We start from the raw sequence: 22,611 nt of genomic DNA, 5'->3' as shown, positions 1-22,611 counted from the left end.
CAAGACGGGAAATTTACCTGATGATTATGCATAAGGTGTGAAGGTGTTCCGAATGGAATGAAAAGGATGTCAGGAGTGTTGACAATGTGGATCACTAGCACCCCCGTCAGAGTGGCGGTAATTGCACTTCATTGCAACTGGAAAGCGTTCAGTTACATGCGAACAAAACTATGAAAGCCCCTTACAAGCCCAGATCAAGGTGATTTAAGTCGTTATAATGAGAAACATTCTGAAAGTCATGAGTCACTTTCTCAAAAGAATAATAGTAAGTCATTATTTTCAGCACGTTTCTCATTATAAGAACTTATAAGATCTTTTTTTCATCACGTCTAAATAGGCTTCCATACAAAACAGCACAACATGAATGATCATCATTAAATATTACAGTGTTGGCCATACAAAGGTTGCATTTGCTATCCTTTACTTAGTAATGCAATGATAAGAGTAATCAATTCAATTAGATGTATCCTCATAATAACCATATGAGGACCATTGTCTCCAGTGATCCATCCATCTCTCTCTCCTTTTGCCTCTCCATTTTTATTTCTGTCAGTCCAGCATATAAATCATGGAAATGTTGACCCTTTATCTCTTAGGGTATAAAACCAAGTTCTCTCAGATATTTTAATGGCATCTGCTATTGCAAAATCCTTTTGATTGGCGTTAGCTTTGAGCCAGATCTCTCTGTCTACGTCCAGCAATCAAGGCCTGTGACACTAGAATATAATGCAAATTTATAATGCAAAAACTATTTATTCACTATGAGATGTATGTTCATACCTGGAGGTGCTAAAATGGTGCTGTCTTGAATCCTCTAAGCTTATTAAGATGTGACCTACAGCATGATGGTTTACAGGAAATCAACTGTTTCCTTCTTCTTCCAGTGATGTACAGCTAGACCAGTGGGTCCTTTCAAACATTTCACAAGGCTTGCAATGAAACACTAAGTTTGCAAATGGCATTTGTGAGCTATAAAATAATTATGCCATATCAGAAGTTGTGCCAAGAACGGGATAGAAAACAACAACAAAAAAATCCAGCCACTAAATGTTTTTTTAAAAAAAGTAGTTTATAGCTTCTGTTCCCTGTGTCTCCATATAGGACTTCATCATATGTTTCACAGAATGGCAAAAATATTTGGCACTGTCAGGAAATGCTGACATTGGATAACTGAAGTGCTTTTAATTTTTTGGTTTGTGCCAAAAATTCTGTAGACATCCACATTGCAAATCACACCTCTGATCCTTCGTGGCAGAAAAGGTGTACTGGACATCTGGCATATAGGGACCATCAAAACAAAATGCATATTAAGTTTTTAATAACCCTGTCTGCCTCTTTACTGGCCCTCTGCCTGGTACTAGCAGACAAGTCCAGGGCCAAATGTATTTCCCATTACACCCCTACTTGGCAGTGACATTGTCCACCGGTACACATTCAGAAAGGTGACTTAAACTGCACCATCTTGCATTAAATCAGTTATTCAGTGGCATAGGTCTTCTTGAGAGTGACATAGACAGTCCTCTACATTTAATATTTGTACATTAACCTGTCGCAAATCAGATCACAGTGGCATAGAATTATGCTAAATGATCTGCATAACATGGATCACTCAACACGACACGTCAACATAAGAAAACATATTATGGCTTCAGGTCTTTAGATTAAATTTGTAATCTTGAATGTATTTATAAAACGGCATTGGGGATCCCGAACTGTCAGGATCCCATGCTGTTCATTTCAACAAGAAACATTATTCTAGGACTTAGTTTTTAACCGCGGTGAGTTTCAAGTGCTGTGGCCAATGGAAATTGCGAACAAGAAATACTACAACGCTATTGGTTCACTCATTCAATCCGGGTTTCTGACTAAGGCTAGTTTATTAGCCCGAAGGTACCAATATGGCGGAGGTGAGTAAGAAAACGGGGAAGAAGCATCATATTTTAAATGTAAATTTAAGCTATCAGAAGGAGTTAAAGATGATATTTTAAAATATATTTCGGTTAATAAAGCGTCGATCCAAAGATACATAATATCTTTTCGGAAATTGATGGTGTCTTAAGCGAAAAATTAGTTTGATTTCAAACCGTGATCTATGGCTTTGGGGCTAGGCCCGGCGAATTCGCATTTAACCAGCTAGCTGCTACCGAGCAATCGATGTGTTTCGTCAGTCTAATCGTGTAACGCCACCAGTAAAATTACTGCTAACTTGGCAAGCTAGTATTGGCGCTAGCGAACTTTAACGTCAGCGAAGGACATTTTTTATGTTAGGTATATTGTCGTCTTATAATGTTCAGAAGATAACTGTAATTTTGCTTGGAAGCCATTTCATCGCCAAATAGCTGTAAATTCCAGCGCTTGTGTTGCGGAATTTGAAATGTGACATGGTGCTTGTCAATGTTATGTGGAGGTATTATCCAGATATAGCCAACATCTCGCTAATTTGCTGTCTGTTATAGAATGAGCTGCCGCTGAGCTGTTCTTTTAGACGTGAGTTACATTGAAGTAGCCCATGCCATCACTTCATTTTGTTGATGTGAACACTAGGGATTGCTCCCCTGTAGTAGGAACTATATGATGGGCGCTAATAACATAAAGCAACCTATAACGGTATGTCTGTTCTCACTTAGTTATCTAAACTGGCAAGCTACCAACTGTGAGATTTGGAGACCGTGTTCCTGGAGATTAAAACGATCTTCCTTATTCACTCATGAAAGATTTTGATCATAAAGTCTGACGTTGACTTGCCACGAAAATGTGATCGATTTTGTGTCAACATTTTCACTTTAAAGCGGCTTGTCACATAGCATAACCACAAACCTGACTGTTGGGTACCGTTATAATGGGTAATTTCTTTTGAATGTGTCCTTGTAAATTAACTTTATCCTTTTGGTCTTTCTAGGCTTCCCTTGGAAGTGCGAGCCCAGGTGAGTCACGTCTTCTCACAGACAGTGCTTTAAAATATATAGCCATGAAAAATGTCGGCTGTTATTACCGTCAAGTTCCTGATAAATGTTCTGGCGCGACCGCACACCCGGTAATGTCAACTTATCGGCTGTTGCCATAGATAGGAGCTAGTGAGCTGTTGCTGAATACGTCTAATAATAAATGCTTGTTTTAAAGCACATTATATCTTGTGTGGTTATGCATGTTCTGGGCATTTTCAGAACAATATTCATGAAAATGTGTAAGATTTTATTCAATATTCTCTACAAATTTTTGTATTGCATGTGCTACTTTAACATGTACGTACAAAAACCCTTAGTGCACTAATACAGAACTTCTGTACGAAAAGCCAGCATAGACTAGTACACTCGGGTTTCTGGTTTAATCATTTTGTCTGACAGTGCTGTCCTGTTGGTCTAAAATCATCAATACATCTTCTATTCTTCTTTATATTTGAAGTCTATCACAACAAATGCTTATCGGTGATATTTTCTGCTGAGGATAGACCAGTAGTGCCAGTATGTTAAGGAGGTTTTAAATGCAACTAACACTGGTCCCCCAGTTAAGCCAGCATTGCCCATCAAACAGCATACACCAACAAACCAACTTATACCTAGATGTTTTGCTGTTTTTCAACTGATTAGATATATTGACATAATCTTTTCATGCACAAGTGGCAGTTCCATTTAATGATTTTTAAGACCAGCAAGCTATGTAGAGTACCATTTTTGATCATCGTCTTACTAGCCCACCTGTACGGACATGTTTTGCAAATAATTTCCATTTTTATTTTTTTAATTTATTTTTATAAATCAATAGATAAACTCATTAACAAAATATTACTATTGGAATAACCAATTGGCAGTTGAACAGAAATGTCCCTAAAATTCTCTGTCTTGGCATTTTCATGGACATTCCCTGGGAATATTTTCAGCACTTAATTACCATTATTTTATCTAATGACAGACTGTCAAAATTGCAAATGTGAGTCATTTTCCTGTGGTGTTATCTATTCATCTATTGGGGTGATTTATTTGCGGTTGTGGCCTCTAACGTATCAGCGTGATCTATTTGCAGTTGGCTCCTTGTCCTCGGAGGATCACGACTTTGATCCCACAGCAGAAATGCTGGTCCATGACTATGACGACGAGCGGACTCTGGAGGAGGAGGAGATGAGGGAGGGAGCGCCAAACGTGAGCGCTGAGATAGCCGATTTGGAAAAGGTAACTACTATTTTCGGTGGACTCACATTGTATCGTAAATTGTGATGAACATTGAAGATATTTCTTTGTTTTGCGACTTCAGTTCAGTCCCTCTGTGGCGCGACTCTGTAGTTGTGTCTGTGGAGTAAAACCATTCCTTATCTCCAACAGGAGAGCGCTATGCCACTAGAGGAGCTGTTGGCCATCTACAGGTATGAGGCATCAGTCAGCGCAGTGGGAGGCTCAAGTTTGGACAGTTCCTCCGTGGAACTCACGGATGAGCTCCCTGACATGACACTAGATAAAGTAAGTACTTAATAAATGGTTTTGGTGAGTTTAATAAGCAGTTGGGTGTTAATTTTGGGTTGGAGGTTACGGGTTTCCCCATTGGAAATGCATTTGGTCGTGTGAGTCTTCCATAGTTAAGGAGGTGGTGTTCAGATGTTTATCTGATCCATGGGTTTTACCTCTGTCTTTACAGGAAGAAATAGCAAAAGATTTGCTGTCGGGGGATGATGAGGAAACTCAGTCCTCAGCAGATGACCTCACCCCTTCCGTCACATCTCATGAAACCACTGACTTTTTCCCCAGAACCCTGCGATGTAAGTCTGATGTGCCTGATAAGAGGGTTTGGGGTTTGTTCCTATGTGTTTGTGTCTACTGTAGTGTATTTATGCAGGTCTTCCACTCCGTAGCACCTCTGTGTACATGTGACTTATTTTCTTAATATTAAAGATGCAGTTGCGCGAAAGGTTGTTGATATTTGTGTTGACAGCCAATCAAATTACACCACTCTCTTCTGTGGTCCTGAAGCACCGTGTTAATTGGGTGGGATTGTTTATGACTCGATCCGAGCCACTATGTTTGATTACTATTAACATTAACATAGAGCCAAGAAGGTACGAATACCAGAGATTTCTAAAAGTGCACAAACTAAACGGACAGATAGAGGACAATGGGGAGCAGTTAGCTGATATTGCCAAAGAGTATGGGATTAGAATCGCGAACTGCACCGTAAAGTGCAATAAGCTACAGTATATTGCATGACTGTATGTAATACGTTTGGAAAAGGGGGTGGCGCAAGTGTCAGACAGATGCCATAATGCAGTGTTCACATTTCTTCCTATCCAGCAACCGCCATATATGATGGTGACAAAGAATCGGAAGGAGAGGAGGATGGAATGAGCCCCGAAGATTCCAGAAAAGTAATTATTTCAGTTTTTTCATACTCCTTCACCACTGTAAATGTCGTCCTTTATAGCAAACTAGTAATGGATGCATATTGTGGAAAGATGTTAATTTTGGCTGTCAGCATTGTGGTTAGGAATTGTTCTAAATTATATTGGAATGAGATTTAAATGATACCCACATTAGATTTGTCATTTGTATATAGGGTTTCAGATGTCTATGTAGAGACTTGAAGGGTTTTGTCCCTAAAAACAAACATTTGTTAACATTCATTTTGATTTGTGAACTGGAATATGACTTGAGGTAGAACCAGCTAACACTTTAACCTTACTTTAACAGGAGATCATGATAGGGGCTGAGTATCAAGCTGACATCCCATCTCTGTCCTGTAATTATGACTATGAACGAGGTAAGTTGTAACGAACAGCCATCGGTGATGTAGAACAGAGGTCCCTCACCATGTGAAAAACTATTTGAAAATCTGCTATGATGACTGTATAGTTGGGTTAAACAGTCACAGACTGAACTGAAAGACACATATCCACCTGACTAATGTTCTCAAGGGTTAAAAATAGAATTGGTATAGAAACACTGAGAGAAAGAATGAGCAGTCAGTCAGAGTTCCATACGTTAAAATGTCAGCATGTTAATTGAAGAATCCCATTGCCCTTCGTAGTTTTTTTTTGGGGGGGGGGGGGGGGGGGGAGGGTTTATGGTTTTATTTCAGGAAATGAGAGGGAAAAGAGGTGGGGAGTGGACAGGAGAAATGACATGGGGCCAGATTCAAACCCGTGACCTCCATGGGCACCAAGCCCGAATGTGGGCCGGGCTACTGTTTGCGCCACAGTGCCCCCCTGTACTGAACATCATTTTAACAGATTTCTCTTGTCCTCTAGCATATGAAGATGAAGATCAGTTGCTCTGGCGACCTGATGGGTTGCCAGAGGCTAAAGTGACTGACTTCCTGCATGAGGTGACGCTGTTGCACACCAACGGATGCAAGATGGAAGGAGACTTGGACAGCGGTCGGGTGAGGGACAATGAACAGGTAAGATCACTGTGTGTTGTGACTGGGTCTGAGACAGCCATCATAACATAACCTCTATGAAAATGATGCTTTTTATTAGTCCTCTGTTGATGTGTAATGCAGTAGTAGAGTAAATGTAAAGCTGTGTAGGTCAAATAATCTCCCTCTTGTTTTTATTATTCTCCTCTTTCATTATGGGAGTGTTGACCGTTAAATATTCAACAAAAAGCTCATGAGTGTGTGTCACCCTCCAGGCTCTTTATGAACTCATGAAGAACAATTTCAGTGTGCACGAGGCCATTGACCACTATAACCGTAATGGAAGGTCTTCAAAAGGTGAGTGGATTCCTCTGCTACATGCAAGTAATGTTTAGTGTGTGTTTGTGTGTGGGTGTGTGTTTGTGTGTGTGTTCAAAGGTTGGATTGTTATCAATTACCTGCTCTCGTACATTTAATCTTAGATGAAATGATCCCCTGGTCTGAGGAAGAGTGTCGCAACTTTGAGCATGCTCTCCTACTATACGACAAGAATTTTCACCTCATACAGAAACACAAGGTAAGAAAATGAAAGATTGATATTTTTTTATGGATAAGTGGCTGCTTGTATTTAAAGGTGCTTGGGTGTTGATTGGATCTGGGATCTTTGTTTTGAAGGTTGCAACAAGAACAGTGGCAGAATGTGTGGCTTTTTACTACATGTGGAAGAAGTCCGAGAGGTTTGACTTCTTCGTCCAGCAGAACCGATTCGGAAAGAGGAAATACAGCAGCTATCCGGGAGTAACGTGAGTTTTACGCGTTTCCTGAAACTAACCCCACTGTACAATATCTGGCTTTCCTCCTGGATGTGAGGCAGAGAGAGGGGGTTTGTGCATTCCAGTGTCATGTACTGGCGTAACTACTGTATGTAGTACTACTGTATGACATATTTGGAAGGTGTTTGTGTGTGTGTATGTGTCTGTCTTGTTTACTAGCTTGGGGTCTTTGTGCAGGGACCTAATGGACCGGCTGGTGGACGAGGCGGAAGGGTTGGTTGCCGAGGGTTCTGCCTCGGTCTGCTCCTCCAGCAGTGGCCGCATGGAGCCCCCCACTGACCAGCAGATCAACCTGCTCAACTCAATCACTGCCAGCGACCTGTCAGGTGCGCCCCAACACCCTCATGCACAGAACAAAAAGATCATGTCAATCTCTTGGAATTTGGTATGTTCACCTGGAAATGGAACTGCTGCAAAGATATATGCGTAGTGATCTTCAACTGATTATATTGAGGTGTATCATATAGATGCCATCTACGTAGGGATGAAGCAGTTCCCCTAGCAGCTTACTCTTATTTTGCCAGTCTTACCTACAAAGGAAATCCACACATTCTCTTCAGTGGGCATAACAGACCATGTTTAGTTGTTGATTTCCGATTTTAAAATTTGTCAATTTTGTTAATGACTGTCAGAATGTAATGGCCGCTAGAATTGCTTTCATCTCAGAAATATGGGGAAGTAGCTAGTTGGCATGTCTGATTGGAGAAATGCTTCCTGAATTGAGCCTGAATTTGACTGCTTTCTGCTTCTCGCTCTCCACAGCCTTGACCAGCAGTGTTGCGTCCGTCTGTAACTCAGGTGATGGGGGCACCGGGAGCTGCCTCGACCCGTACGCCTTTCCTACGGCACTGGAAAGCCTCCACCGCAGCGCTCTGTCCCACGAAGAGCCACTCGGGGTGGATGGCGGCACGGCCGACTGTTTAAACCTGCTGGACGCAGGCTTTTACCATGCCGAGCTGGGCCCACTGGCAGTGTGTGGGCAAGACACGGGGGTGGGGGAGGATGACCTGGAGCGCCCGGCCGCCAAGCGCCTGAAAATGGGCATGGCCGCTGAGCCGTACCTCAGTGAGGTTGGGGTGGGGTTCGAGGCCCGGTCGCACCACATTACCAGCACCAAGATGGCGGTCTCAGTCACCGACTTTGGGGAGGGTGGCGGTGGTGGCTACATTGGGGGACACACCAACCACCTCCACCAGCATTCGGCACGCCAGTCTGAGTGAGGGGACTGCCTGTATGCGGTAACCGTGGTAATCCTCGGTTGTCAGTCAGGCAACCCAAGTGAGCGCTGTTCTGGTAACCGTGCCTCTCCCCTGTATGTACATAAGACATTCATTGGGAGTAATTATTATGACCTATTGTTTATATATGTAAATATGTACATAGCACCCTTTTGTACTATGACATCAGTGATGTCTTTATTGTATAGAAAGAAAAATCTTGATTTCTCAAGAGTTATTATCATAGCCATTTATTTTTCAGTGCTGACTTTGAAGTGTCAAATGGTCTGACATCTGCATACTGTGGAGACTGAGCTGGTGGTCGACGGTGAGGTGACTAGTCCTCCGTGTCCCCTTCCACCGATCGTTCTGTTTTGATAATTGTCCCACCCGGCCCACAGTCTTCAACCAATGACAAGGCCTCACAGCTGCTGTTAGCACCACCCCCTGATTGTTTGGTACTGATAGATGTTTACAGGTACCTGGGTCCAGGCACCCCCCCCCCATTGATGTAGCCTTTTATACCTGGGGGGGGGGGGGGGCCCAAGACTTCATATTAAGTGTTTTGTGCTTCGGACTGCAAAGACTATTATGAAAGCGCCTCTGTGTGCTTAAAGACAAGGCGCACTTCATCTAGGTTTCTTAATAATGCGGTCACATTTATTTTCAGGAATCTACTGTTATAATCAGGAGATGATTTTCATTCTTTGTGACCGCATATTACGTTATGTCAACTTAACTGAAAAGCTGCCCTTGGAAATTATGCCGAGTAGTCAACGATGGCAACCACAACTCTAATGGACATTGTATGTGATAACTGACTGCAATTTTTTAATTTATTATTTTTTTAAATGATATTTGGCTTCTCTAGTAGGTTTGGGAAAATTCTGAAGTCTTTTTTTTTTTTTTCAAAGGTATATTTAAGTTTTGTACTTTTCCTGAGCTTTTTCTTTGCTGGTTCAGACTGCTCAGGTTTGGAGAGCTTTGTGTGGGTAGTGTTCTTATTTTATTACTCTTGTCCTACATCATGGACACAGCAGCATGTTTTTGAAGCGTCTTTTAAAGGCTATCAATGGGACACCATGTGTTAATGCACCTGTTAAGCTAGACTGTGTGCATATCAAAAACACTGTTTACCTCAATGTTCCAGTATTTCCTCCCCTACCACTTACGCTCAACCATCAGAAAGCAGGGTTGGTGTCTCTGTATTTCCGTAGTCATGACAATGTTCCACTTCTCACCTAGTTCTTGACTGGTCCAGACGGTTCAGGTGTTGGGTGTGGTAGCAGACTGCTTTCATGAACCAATCAGTGCATTCAAAAAAATATGTTTGCTTTTAAGATGTAGAGGGAATTTTCGTCGATTGGAATTTTTTTGGGTGGGGAGGGGGTCACTGGAAGACTGAGGTTGCAGACTGTTAAGTTTTTAGGGGATTTAAACATGACATGTCCTAATATACCACATTAAGACCCACTGTTTCTCAACGTGGAAGTGTGCATATGTGCAAGGAAGTTGGATGTCATGTCCCCTACCCTTTTTCATCTCCCCTGAATTCATCCTAATGGACAGTTTGTTTTGAGTTTATTGGAGATGGTGCAGCAGTTTGTATGTTCACTATGGCAATAATGTGTAAAAATGTACAGAAATGTGTATAGACCCTCTTGTCTCCTGTAACGTCCATACAATTGTTTTCTCTTTTTAATTTTATTGGTTTGAATCTTGAGCAGAACTTGTCTTTGTCTCTCTGGCCAATTAAGTGGTTTGTCTTCATTTACAATTATTCCCCTTTGCTTTTGAAATGCTGATGGAGAAGTTATTTATTTATTAATTTATTTATTCATTCAGTTATTCTGTTAATTGCAGGAAGGTGGAGTGAGTGTGAGTCATGAGTGTAATATCATTGTCCAGAGTCCCTGTCCCGGTTTTAGGCTGTGACCTGTAATTGCAGTCCTGCTTTCATTCACCAAAATGATGACGTGGCAGCGCATGTGAAGTCTGCCTAGCCGAAGGAATACTGGAGAGGCGTGTCCTATCGCAAGAGGAGGAAGATAAGTCGAATGTACAGTATTATGACAGTTGAAGGAGTTTACTCAGCCTGTGAGTGTACTGTGGAGGCAAGAGAATGTTGATACTGAAAGGAGGGCATTGGCATGTTTGATCACTTGAATTTGCTCAATGCCTTTTTTCCTGGTTGTATGATCCAGTTGATGTCTGTGTGAGGGTGATCTTTTTAATTGATGGATTAACGGAGTGAGGTGGTGTGTGTGTGTAAGTGGATTGAGATATACATGCGCTGTCCAAAGCATTGTCGTCGTCCCCCCCCCCCCCCCGAAGCGAGAGGCTAGCTTTGTCATGCTTAGACACTGATGGCCTTTTTCTATTTCCAGATTTATGTACTTGAAAGATGTATATTGATGCCATTTTTTATTTAAATTTTTTTTTTTTGGTGAAGACAATAAATAAGTCGAGTCAGACCATGTAGGTTTGTGTAAATTGTTCCAGCTGTCTCTTGGGGATCCAAACACACCAGGAATGCATTTCAGTGCAGTAATATGGTCATCCAAAGTTTTCTCTCAAAGGTATCAAGTAGGCTACAGTTTGTACAATGTAGTGATCGGTCATTGACGTGCAGGGATGTAATGTACATTCATATCTCCTTGCCTCAACCACTAATGACCCGCAACTTGTCTTCTACATACATTTTTCCACTGTTGGGCCTAGAATGTAATAAGTGTAGGTAGATTATCGCAGTGCAGTTTTGGATTCAGAACATTGTGGGGGTGAAAACATAGTGTTATATAGACAATCATACAGCAAGAAATATTCAAAAGACTTTAATTGTTAATAGTTGTACATAGAATCTGTTTTTCCAATTTTTTTTGTATTTTCTGTTGTACCTAAATAACTGGTGAACAGTTCCAGAAATAAAGCTCTGGATATTGTATGTTTACATTGGCCTTTTTCCATCCTAATTTAGTGTTTCACACAAACTATAAATGTGTAACATCTCTTATGCATCGATTCTCGTTTCTGCTTCAGTCGCAAAAGTCTCAAATCTATAAGAGACAGTGAGATTGTGTCTGACTTAATGCACTATGGTGTAGTAGTTGGAGAACAGCTCTTCGCCGCAGTGAATGTCTCTTAGGGACACGAGGACCACACATCTCAGGGGCCTGAGAAGAGAACAGGAGAAAGCGGTGGTCACTGAACACACAGGCACACACAGAAAGAAAATGGAGGCAGTCAAAATGCAGTGATTTAAGTGTCTTTGCTAAGAAAATGCACACTGGACTAAAAAAAAAAAATGACTTGGACCTCTTTATGTCGTGTCTGTAGTTCACATTAGGCAGATACTGATGCAGTTCTAGAGGAACGTCTTCTGGTACATCAAATTCTTGATAGCACACATTGGCTGCCTTTTCTACATGACAAAAACATGCATTTTGGTTAAATAGCTTTTTTTTTTTTACATTTCTTTATCTAAATCCTAGAACCTAGCCTGGCCATTACCAGCCTGTGACTCCATTTCATTCCGTCTTTCAGTCTGGGTTAACCCAATGCATTTTGGTTTCCGAGATGGGCGGGTGCTTATCTTGAGGTTTAAAATCATTGGAGTTCCCTTAACCAATCAGCAACGTAGTAAGCATTCTGTAGATTAAACTCTTCCCAAAGCCAGTTGGGAGAAGAGCTACGACGTCCTTTCCAATCATAAAACTTACAAGAAAATACTCTTGTTCTCCTTTTAATTTTCTGATGTTCTCGAGAATTGAGACAACTTTTCCGATAGCTTTTCGTGTCTTTTCCTCCAAGGCGAGTTTTGCGTCACAGCTCTGAACTGTTCGCTGATTGGTCCTACAAAATTTTGAGTTCTGGAGACGATTATCAATGGGGTTGGGCCAGACTGAGTATGAGCTTGAAATCAATTCAGGCTGAAATACGTAGGCTGGTGTCACCAGGCTACCTAGAACCTAAGTGGTTTACGTAATTCCCTGAATGTATCATGTCTTGCACATACTAAACACAACACTCCTTCAGCTGGATGGTAATTGAAGAAATGACTTGCCGTTGGAACAATTATTGACGTACTGCCCCACTGCCAGTGGATTCTCTGGGTTGTCAGTCAGCCAGGAGACATCACTCAGAGCCAGTGGACCCATTCGATCACGCCCACTGCAAGACCTGAGGAGCAGTCCACCTTTGTTATATTACAAATGTGTTTCACAGTTGGGCTTCTCATGACATGTTTCTTCACGTGAAAATATGAAGTAGCTAACCCGTTAGTCTAAGGTTGCTAAGCGAGAAGGTGCACCTTTAATGGCCATTTGCTCAAAGAGCGACAGAGAAAGGTAACAGTTTTTGCACGTGCGTTCACATATTTCAACACATAGGCCTAACGTACCGTAAATGTTACCTACCTGTATACAATCTTAGAGATTCCTTTGTCATTGCCATCAATCAAAACTCCATCTATGCATCTGAATATGAAAGGGTTGCCAAAAGACTGAAGAAGGATGGGCTCGTATGCCTGATAAATCGTCCCTGTAAGGCCAATAGGGAAGGAGGACATTTGGAGTCAAAGTTCCCTATTTCAGTGAAATGCGTCAAATTATTTAACTTTGCGCTCCCCCCTAAAACAGTTTAAATGATAAGACTAATGACCGACCATAGCATGATTTCAGTACAGTGTCCACCCGGAGGAGCTGTATGTGAGAACGCAAATGTCCGAATCAGCTGCACCGGACATTAAACGGGCTGTACCCTGCCAACTCTCTAACACCACAGAATAGCTGTTCATATTAAGCTAGAATTGCAAACTTGCTACTGCTAGTCAACTGCTTTTCGTCAGTCATTGGGGCTAACTTACAAACAAGCCCTACCCGGTGTAACTAATGTTTAGCTCTGTAACCCAGTAAGCCAAATACCCAATAACCCAATTAACGACCAGCGACAAGGGTTTCTCCCGTGTCCTAGCGTACGGTTAACCAAACAGAGTAGGTGAGCCGCGTCTGACACGGGCAATCTCCTGTTGTGTGTTACATTTATTAAAGGGCAACTCCGGACACAAAATAATGTATACTCCCCTATTTTCAGGTGGTTACTTACAACAAATGTATACCTGGGTACATGGCCACTGTGGCTCCTTTAGGCACCGAGCCCTCGGTCACAAAGACACCTGTTCCTGCAAGCGAGCTCGGCCCCCGTCCGATACAGAAACCCAGCGTATCAAGCATCACCCGAACTGGGTCTGTTTGGGTTTTAGAGCTGTTTTGTGGGTAAATTGACTGTACTGAAGTATGGATCAGGCTGAGCACCTCTTGCTTGATTGGGTCATTGTTCATCAGTGCAGTGAATAGTTTCACGAGGCTAGCAAACACCTCCACGTCTGGAACAGTCTTGTCCTCTGAGCGTGCAGTCACCTGGCGCAAAGTTCTGGAGACAACAGGGCAGCATTCAGTCAAAATGGACTAACGCCCGCAAATGAAGATAGGGTTCTCCTGAGCTAACCTCCTCAGAACTATTAATTGACAACACGGGTCACCTAACTATCCACAATTGGGTTGGTAGCGTTTGTTTTGGTCTATTTGCTGCTATTTTATCCTATCACAAAGTACGAAACAGACACGATAGTTGGGCCATAGCCTACCTCTCATTCTTCTGAAGGTTTATAGCTATCCATGGCACAAATCGGTGGCGGTAAGATTTCCATTTGACTTCTAACGTTTTGAGTGCAGCTCTGAACATGTCATACTGCACAGACTCTCTGCCGATTAAGCCCGTTGGTAACTAGCTCAAGAAACCAATACCGCCATCTACCGGGAATATCTTGTCCATGCACAAAGGTCAAGGTAACACTATAGCCACAGAGTGTGACCATATATAAAACAAGTATAGAACATTCTTATTCACTGTTCAGAAAGGAAGTCACACGCACTGGATGAAGTTATTAGGCCCACTCCTTCGAATCAAATCATGTCTCCCGGTTACCCGGTCTGTTATATGCGACAGTATTTGTCAACGTTTAAAAGCATAATTATTTTTATACAAAGCGCACACTAAAGTCAGGTTTTGTAACCAAATATTGCGAAGGTTTATCAGTCAGTCAGTGTTGTCATGTATTGCTACTTCGTAATTGGATGATATATAGGAAAAGGCGGACCATACGCTCCCTTTACAATCAAGCAATTGGACGGCACACAGGAAAAGGTGGGTAAAGAGCTACGTGCCAATGAACGCCCCGTATTGCTTGCTTGTCATTTAAGGGATTGATCTCCACCCCAAGAATGTGCTGCAGGAGCTGGGACTTTAGTGTGTCATTCTGCTCTCAACGTTAGCTGCTCGCTCTAAATTGTCCATACTGTCAAATGAGATTTTAGGTGCGTATTTACTTCGATCAAGAACAGATTGATTCTCATCTCCCCGACTGAAACATTGCTTGCAATCATAGGGTCACGCATCAGCTTGCCGCTTAACGCATCATTCAGAATGGCTGGCAAGGTGGGTGCTCGTGGATGTCATACAATTCGGGGAGCTCAAATTAGAGATCTTCTCGATTCCAAACACAACATCTTGTTTGACTGCGATGGGGTCATTTGGAACGGTGAAATAGTCGTACCCGGTGCACCAGAAGTAGTGACTCTGCTCAAGCAAAAAGGCAAACGAGTATTTTTTGTCACCAATAATTGCACCAGGCCGAGAGAGAACTACGTTCAGAAGTTTTCTAGACTGGGCTTCACTGATGTCGCTGAAGAGGAGATATTTAGTTCTGCCTATTGCTCTGCAGCCTACTTGAGAGATGTAGCTAAGGTGCAAGGTAAGGTGTTCGTCATCGGTTGTCACGGAGTGCAGAAAGAGCTCCAAGACGCCGGGGTCCCCACCGTGGAAGATGTCAGTGACGCCCCCGACGTCAGTATTTACAACTTTCCTCTAGAGCCAGACGTGAAAGCAGTCCTCGTTGGATACGACGAACGATTTACTTTCATGAAACTAGCTAAAGCCAGCTGTTATCTGAAGAATAGCGAATGCCTGTTTCTGGCCACCGACCCTGACCCTTGGCACCCGCTCCGCGGGGGCAGAATCACACCAGGTGCGTCTGACAATCAGTTTACATTCTGTAGAAATAGGCCCGTACCTGGTACAGATATTTCAGGCGGTCAGAAGATTTAGTTAATAATTGAGAAAATCATAAAGAAAATGGACAGTTAGGTTTTGCTTCGATGTTTGTTGCATTAATAACAGATTTGTTTACTCTTGCCAAGTTCACATTTTGCATGTGTAGTTAATGTGCACACACCTTGACCGTTTGTCTACTGTACATGGTAAAACAATGAAAGTTTGTTTGGCCTGTTAACCCCAACACACCAGCACCATCCAGAGGGATAGACAGACATGTAGTCACACAATAGGTTTACATTCAGCCAGATGGAAACCACTTGGTTAGGCCTTTGCATTGACAGTTGGTCATTGTCTGTTTATATGGATGGCATTGCTTGTTTGAGAAAAAAGTCATACATAGACATTTAGATCTATATAGAGTTGAGTGGTTACATTCTGTACATAGTTTAAATTGTACTTTACATCCCTAAGGAAAATGACAGAAGCACAGCTGAACCTGTAATGGATTGAGTATAGCTGTGAGTTATGTGAAAGGTATAGGCTGTAATGATGGTACGTGGGTTGTAATTGCACTGCTTATACTCATGCACCATTAGGTTCAGGAAGCCTCACAGCAGCCCTGGAGACGGCCAGCAGCCGTAAGGCCACGGTTATTGGGAAGCCCAGTCGCTTCATGTACGAGTGCATCGCCAGCCAGTTTGACCTGGATCCAGAGCGGTCGCTCATGATTGGGGACCGGCTGGAAACTGACATTCTCTTCGGGGCCAACTGTGGTCTGGACACTATGCTGACCCTCACTGGCGTGTCCACTCTGGAGGAGGCCCAGGAGTACAGGGACAGCGATTCTCCAGAGAAGAAGGACTTTGTGCCTGATTACGTGGTGGACACCATTGGTGACTTCCTCGAAGCCCTGGAAGACTGAAGAAGGACCCTCAAGCAGCAGCCTGGACTGAGCCTGTAATGAGACTTTGAAACCAGTAAATGACCGATCTGAGGGTACTTTTCCAAGCCCACATAAAAATTAAAAATAAAATCAGTATTATCTCTGCAGTTTTTGCTCTGGTACTGCACTAGCGGTCCTGAAACCCTTACCAGGTAGAGAGATGAAGCAATTAACCTTTACACTATTTAGTTCAGGCATTCAAATCACCACAGACCACAAACAACTGCAAATTACATCTTTGTGTGGAATCACAGCTTGCTGGATTATAGGAGAGTAATGGTCATACAACAAAAAATCATAGCTAATCCAGATCACTTACAGTTTTAGATGATCCTATTAGCCTGTTCAAATGATAATTCCAGCCAACATGAAGTGCCAATGACAGAATGGACATAGACATTCCAAGCTGAAGCCGCACACAGCACCTCTTGTGAGGGAATGGGAATTCAGAGAATTGAAAGTCAGACTAAAAGCAAGCATGTGGAGCAAAACATAATCTGAACACGCAGGGTAGTGGTAAGGATTTTAGCTTCATTTTATGTTTGCACAAAGGATATGGATCTTTTTGGTAGGATTTCCAAGGCCCCTATGTATTTATTTAGTCACATAGTGCTCAAACCTGTGCCTCGCCTCATAAGACAGACTTCCTTATGGTTTAGAGCACATCTCGCCCCTTTTGCAATTTAATTGGTGTTACCAAGAGGTAAAATTGATCCCCTGTGTTGTTTGATGTACTTGGTGTTTTAATGTTGTGGAACAGACATTTTATCTCCATGAAACGGGAAATCCTGGGACTGGAACTCAACGTCTTTCGGCACTGGCAATGGCAATCCACAACCATGAGAAAACATTTTATCCAAGATATTTCAGTGAATTGTAAGTCTCCATTACATTCCACTTTTGCTATAAGTTAAGCACAAACTATTCACTAAACATACTGCAATACTGCCTTTTATTTACCAATGAAAAACAAGCTGATTCCACTGTGATGACCTTTTTTGGTCTTATGTCCAAACCAGGCAATGGCAGTTCACAGTATCATGTGGCCATCACAGTGCTAGTCTGTAATTGTGGCCGATACAGAATTGCTATCTGACTGCCCCAAAACACTAGTCACAGTGCTTCAGAAATCCATCTTAATTGCGTTGTTTTTTGTTTTTTTTGTCATGTGGAAGCCTTAAGCCTGTGTTGGTTTGTGTGTTGTCATCAATTGACCTTGAAATGTGACCTCCATATAGGAACAGTGAGTCTTATGCATTGAAGTGACAATGTTTTGGTTTTGCCTGAAAAGTTGGATCCAGATGGTTGAAAAAGGCTCTTGCACCTTCCGGTTTTAAAAATAATTACATTGGCAGCAAGTGCATATTTGTTGTGAACTTACAGAATAAGCCTGCATTGGCTGTCAATTCTAAATTTGGATTGTGAAAAATCACAAATTTACCTGTAATGTAAAACACAATCTGTTAATTATTTTCAATTTAAAGGGGACTGGCATCATGCAACCATTGAATGTCCAATAGTGCATGGTTGTTTGCTAAGAAGAGTGTAATGGTGTGCAAATGGAACGTTTATATCTTAATGCTTTTGTTTCTTGCAATGATTTGCATTTACCAGTGTTAGGGAAATTAGGGGCTGTTGTGTTGTTTTGATAAAAAAACAAAAGCCTAATTTGTACACAAATTTGGTTGATGGAGATTTCTGGTCTTTGTTTATTGTCTCAAGCTAGACACTGTATTGTATATTGAAATACTTTATTTTAATAGATTGATAACTTCATTCAATGATTTGCCAATTTATTCTGTGTGAACCCAATAAATGCTGTAAAAACATTGTGAATGGGTTTAATGTTTAGCATTAATGATGCACCAACAAATAATTATTATTTATGTTAATAGGTGTCATGAGGACATACTTTGCCAAAAACATTCAGAATGAGCATATCACAAATTAGGATGGCACCATTTTGTGCAATTCTGAATTAGACCGTTTAGAATATATTGGACATATATTCACATTACATACTTATGTTCATATTACATACATACTTATTTTGGACAGATGTATTGAAAAAGAGGACCACTGCAAGAGCATTGGACTTTTATCTTCAAGAAGACATGGTGACCTTAACATTACATATTTTAATGTATACATTGTTGTACAACACAACACAATAAAACACATCAAAGATGCACGTTTAAATATTTAATATTGGTTGTTTAATGTAACCAATGAATGCAATAATATTTACATTGTGCGTAATTGAAGAGAAAAAGCGAAGGCACCTCTACTTAACATTCCCACAGGATTTGATTGAACACTGTTAACCAATTTTCAGCCAACAGAAGTGCATACAAATATTCTGTTCATTCAACACTCTGACAAAGACACGTTTGGCTCCACAGTTGTCAATGGTCACTCGGGTCCTCCACGCTGAAACAAAAAGGTTAAGGTTTAAATGTATCTCATGCCTTCAGCATCACCTCTTGACATTAAGTGCAACGATACGAAGCATTGTGGCTTAACTGTTCTCTCCCTTGTACGTCGCTTTGGACAAAAGCGTCTGCTAAATGTAAATGTTATTAACCTGTATGTACTCCATTTCCTCTTGGAGCAGCATTCGTCTGCGGTACTTCATTGGGAGCTCGCGGACGGTGGCGACGCTGTCAGCTGGACCGAACAGGCGGTGGCCGTAGCTGACTTGAGTCGGAGGTGATTTGGCTGTTAATGAAGTCAAGGGAGAACTCGGGGCCATGTGGATGTTACCTGTACTTTTCAGCATATCTTCCACTGTGAACACAGCAATACTTCGCATCAAAACAGACATTTGTATATCTGTACATGTCCGACAGGTGTTGTAGGCTAACGTTGCATGCGAAGTGCAAGTTTGGACAATAGCTCACCGTTTGGCCGCGGCATGACCTGGCGATTTGGGAACTTTATCATTGGGGCGTGATGGCGCACGGCCTGAAATATGAAATGTCCTTTTAAACAGTTGTCCTTAAAAGCTTTCAAACTGTCAAACGTTAACGCCCCAGCCAAGATGGAAAATATTGACAATCCCTTTAATATAGGCTAACGCAATGCTGTGGGCACATACAATGACATCCGAATCAACACCTCGGAGCGTTGTTTTTGAACACGTTTGGAAATTGTTTACCTGCACAGCCAACCTCCCAGCTGCTGCCATTTTTCTTTCGTCATTCACATAGTGCTTCCTCTTCCATCTTTATGTTATAAGTAGGTCGCTCAGCTTGGTGAGGGGTGAGGTCTGCCTTCTACTGGAGTGGAGTCGACTAGGCTCTTTCGTCTCTTCAGATCACATTTGACATCAATTGAATTCAGTTTTATTTATATTGTGCCAACAACATCTGAAATTGTCTTAAGGGGCTTTACAGAGCTGAGTATGTACCCCTAACGCACGATTAATAGGTAAGCAGCAATGACACTTTCGGAAGTGTTTTGATTGGTTATCGTAGGGCAGGGGTCTCACACTCAAATTACCCATGGGCCGCTGGGCTAGGTGTCTTAGAAAGGGGCCAGTGCAATAGGCTAGACCAGGGGTCTTCAACAGGGGGTCCGCGGAGGTACTGCAGGGGGGTCGCGAAATCTTTGGTTGATAAAACATTTTTTTTTTATAAAAAAAAAAATCAACCAATTTTTTTTTCCACAAATTTAAATTTACATTAACATAAATCCAACATATTTTAGCGAACGTATAAATTAATCGAGAAGACGTTATCTTTCAGTCCAATCGACACATTCAGCTACCCACAGGAGCTCTCTCAAGCTGGGCACCGGTTCACTCACAGCACCTTTCATGCAAATACGACAGCACAGGCACTAGCCAATCAGATTGCGTTTCTGCTCAAGTCTAAAGAGCGCGAAGATCAAAAATAAAAGGTGGCGGACCAAACTCCATAGCTGATCTTGTTTGTACCTATAAATTGTTAGTTTGATTTTTTTTTGCTTGGATTTAAAAAAAATAAATGAAGAAAAATAGACACTGTACAAGGTCAAAAAACGTTAATTGTAACTGAAAAATAAGTCTGAGAGGATTTGCGAGGTGTATGAGCCCCCTAGCTAATGTTAGCATGCTACTACCTACAAGCTTAACAACTTGCTAGCGATGTGATTGGTTTGTTGACCTGTCAATCTCACTATAACATCTATGTTGTCAACACAACTCCATGCGCCAGACTCCTCCTCCGTCATCCGTTGGATCGTGTCAGTCAGGAGTTATTGAAAAGAAGATACATCTCACTTATGTGGGAGGATGTGTGCCATCGACAGATGCTTGAGGATTCACTGTCCCTTTTTTTATGTATGATGAAATAAAACATATATCTGTGAATTATTTCAATAAGTTGTTATTTATTGTTAGCTCAGAGTTGTTTGCAAGATGTATGTTTATAAATGGCAGTGGCACGGCCACCCTGTACCTTTCATGTTGTTAAATGTTAAGTTAAATTCGTTGTTCAAAAATGTTAGGTTAAATTCAATGTTAAAAAATTAAAATGATAATGAATATATTAACCTTTATTATTATTTGAATAGCTTAGTATTGAATACACAATAACAGGGTAGCTATGTTTATTTGGCACTAGGCCCAGTTTATTATAAACAAAATATTATGCAATTTATATAGTAGGGGGTCCTTGCTCATCTCGCCATCAGTTTGGGGGTCCCTGGCCTGAAAAACGTTGAAGACCCCTAGGCTAGACTAGAGGGTGAGGAAAATAAATGCGTTTGCATTTCTTCTGTTATCTCAAACAACTCGGACAACTGTATTTAGCTGTGTATTTTCATTTAGCATATGTCGGTGCTTTCAAGTGCCAAAATGAATATTGCAAATTAACTCTTATTAACAGCCCAACTGTTCATAAATGTCACATTCTGCCATCAGTCAGGGTAAAGTTTAACATTCCACATTCATTCACAAATACAAACTTATTACGCACTCCTACTATTTGAGTGGATGATATTAACCAACTGCGCAACATGAAACTGTGCGTTCAGGTATCTGGGAATTGGGAAAAGTTCCCATTTCAAAACGTCCCACATTCGAGTTGAGGGCATTCACATAATGTCAGCAAGCAGACACCGGCATTGACAGTTAGGCTATAAGTAAGATTAAGTAGACTAGCTGGCCAGAGGGTTAACATTACGTTAGTTACACGAAAGTAAATGCCAAGTCTCTGCTTGAATTCTTGCGCCAGGAGTAGCATAAAGTCACCCAACGGCAATGTGAAAGACTGGTGGAGAGCATGCCAAGACACATGAAAGTTGTGATTTTAAATCAAGGTTATGCCACCAAATATTGATTTCTGAACTCTTCCTAAGTTAAAGCATTAGTATTGTGTAGTTTAAAAATGAATATGAGGTTGTTTTCTTTGCATTAGCCTATTCGAGATCTGAAGACATTGCATCTTTTTTGCTATTTTGACCAATTGTCATTTTTCTGCAAATAAATGATCTAAATGACAATATTTTTATTTGAAATTTGGTAGGAATGTGGCCAGTAGGTTATAGAATAAAACAAAAATGTACATTTTACTTTAACACATACCAATAAATAGTAAAACCAGAGAAACTGATCATTTTGAAGTGGTCTCTTATTTTTTTCCGCGGCTGTATATAAATATTAATGAGCATATATGCTGCAGTTGGATTGACAACTGGTTAGGGTGCATAACTGTATACGGTTTCTCTTCTCACAAAAAGACAGGCCGAATGCAAGTAGCGCATTCTTTTTTTCATTGTCGTCAAGCGCCATTCTGAATGTTGATGTGTGGGACGTTTGATGTGATATTTAAACACATTTGACATTAGCTGACAATGCTACATTAAATGCGAGGATCCCGAAATGAGTAGGCTATGTTACCTTGGTTAAACTGTATGTGGCTAAATCTTTTCCTTTGTATTCCTAATGAACAGATTGTTAACAAACCAAAAAGACACGACAATGGAAAGTGTACACTTTCTTTATTTGTTTAAGAACAAAATCTTACATTTGTAGGCGGATGTGATATTAATTGTATGGTAATGCCTATTGAAATTTGTGCGGATCTAACTTCGTTATAGACATTAGGTGGCATGCCATTTCAGAAAGTTTCAGTTTCCATACGATTTAGCTGCATATCAGCTGAACCCCAACTTTTTTTTTTTA

At 41.3% G+C, this 22,611-nt stretch overlaps 4 protein-coding genes across 7 annotated transcripts; 2 read left to right on the top strand and 2 right to left on the bottom strand.

Annotated features, from left to right (window-relative positions):
• Nucleotides 1-1,898: 1,898 nt before the first annotated feature.
• mier3a (mesoderm induction early response 1, family member 3 a) lies at nt 1,899-8,513 on the top strand (the record flags this gene model as incomplete). The annotated part of the gene is made up of 13 exons (XM_080835389.1): nt 1,899-1,907; nt 2,900-2,924; nt 4,021-4,166; nt 4,317-4,451; nt 4,627-4,747; nt 5,277-5,350; nt 5,673-5,742; nt 6,230-6,381; nt 6,615-6,696; nt 6,822-6,916; nt 7,015-7,142; nt 7,350-7,498; nt 7,935-8,513. The coding sequence occupies 13 exons, from the start codon at nt 1,899-1,901 to the stop codon at nt 8,390-8,392; spliced, it is 1,644 nt and encodes a 547-aa protein (XP_080691515.1). The 3' UTR covers nt 8,393-8,513.
• Nucleotides 8,514-11,207: 2,694 nt separating this feature from the next.
• On the bottom strand, nt 11,208-14,308 carry setd9 (SET domain containing 9). 4 transcript variants are annotated; one of them, XM_080836057.1, is made up of 6 exons: nt 14,034-14,299; nt 13,506-13,819; nt 12,805-12,928; nt 12,453-12,568; nt 11,705-11,810; nt 11,208-11,562 (listed from the first exon to the last, which is right to left on the bottom strand). In XM_080836057.1, the coding sequence occupies exons 1-6, from the start codon at nt 14,129-14,131 to the stop codon at nt 11,475-11,477; spliced, it is 846 nt and encodes a 281-aa protein (XP_080692183.1). In that variant the 5' UTR covers nt 14,132-14,299; the 3' UTR covers nt 11,208-11,474. The 4 variants fall into 4 exon arrangements, with proteins under 4 accessions (XP_080692183.1, XP_080692184.1, XP_080692186.1 ...); XM_080836058.1 differs by lacking the exon at nt 12,805-12,928 and having other exon boundaries at nt 13,493-13,819; nt 14,034-14,308; XM_080836060.1 differs by lacking the exon at nt 13,506-13,819 and having other exon boundaries at nt 14,034-14,148.
• Nucleotides 14,309-14,683: 375 nt separating this feature from the next.
• Nucleotides 14,684-18,274, top strand: pdxp (pyridoxal (pyridoxine, vitamin B6) phosphatase). Its single transcript, XM_080834557.1, has 2 exons — nt 14,684-15,473; nt 16,099-18,274. The coding sequence occupies exons 1-2, from the start codon at nt 14,873-14,875 to the stop codon at nt 16,422-16,424; spliced, it is 927 nt and encodes a 308-aa protein (XP_080690683.1). The 5' UTR covers nt 14,684-14,872; the 3' UTR covers nt 16,425-18,274.
• A 253-nt stretch (nt 18,275-18,527) lies between these two features.
• Nucleotides 18,528-19,638, bottom strand: LOC308362061 (alpha-ketoglutarate dehydrogenase component 4-like). The gene is made up of 4 exons (XM_080834558.1): nt 19,603-19,638; nt 19,346-19,409; nt 19,030-19,232; nt 18,528-18,875 (listed from the first exon to the last, which is right to left on the bottom strand). The coding sequence occupies exons 1-4, from the start codon at nt 19,630-19,632 to the stop codon at nt 18,858-18,860; spliced, it is 315 nt and encodes a 104-aa protein (XP_080690684.1). The 5' UTR covers nt 19,633-19,638; the 3' UTR covers nt 18,528-18,857.
• Nucleotides 19,639-22,611: the final 2,973 nt, after the last annotated feature.

The sequence above is a fragment of the Sprattus sprattus genome (assembly GCF_963457725.1).
Source record: "Sprattus sprattus genome assembly, chromosome: 3".
NCBI classification, from domain to species: Eukaryota; Metazoa; Chordata; class Actinopteri; order Clupeiformes; family Clupeidae; genus Sprattus; species Sprattus sprattus.
The sequence above is the reverse complement of the archived record's forward strand: the minus strand, read 5'-3'. Positions and strand labels throughout refer to the sequence as shown.

Excerpts from the sequence above, each read along its gene's own strand:
- LOC308362061 (XM_080834558.1), bottom strand. The coding sequence starts at position 19,632 with ATGGCAGCAGCTGGGAGGTTGGCTGTGCAG. Across the intron at positions 19,410-19,602 it reads CTGGGAGGTTGGCTGTGCAG|GCCGTGCGCCATCACGCCCC; the intron begins GTAAACAATTTC and ends TTCATATTTCAG. Across the intron at positions 19,233-19,345 it reads GGTCATGCCGCGGCCAAACG|TGGAAGATATGCTGAAAAGT; the intron begins GTGAGCTATTGT and ends CTGTGTTCACAG.
- setd9 (XM_080836057.1), bottom strand. The coding sequence starts at position 14,131 with ATGTTCAGAGCTGCACTCAAAACGTTAGAAGTCAAATGGAAATCTTAC. Across the intron at positions 12,569-12,804 it reads ATCTCTAAGATTGTATACAG|GTCTTGCAGTGGGCGTGATC; the intron begins GTAGGTAACATT and ends ACTGCTCCTCAG. Across the intron at positions 11,563-11,704 it reads TACAGACACGACATAAAGAG|GCCCCTGAGATGTGTGGTCC; the intron begins GTCCAAGTCATT and ends TTCTCTTCTCAG.
- pdxp (XM_080834557.1), top strand. The coding sequence starts at position 14,873 with ATGGCTGGCAAGGTGGGTGCTCGTGGATGTCATACAATTCGGGGAGCT. Across the intron at positions 15,474-16,098 it reads CGGGGGCAGAATCACACCAG|GTTCAGGAAGCCTCACAGCA; the intron begins GTGCGTCTGACA and ends ATGCACCATTAG.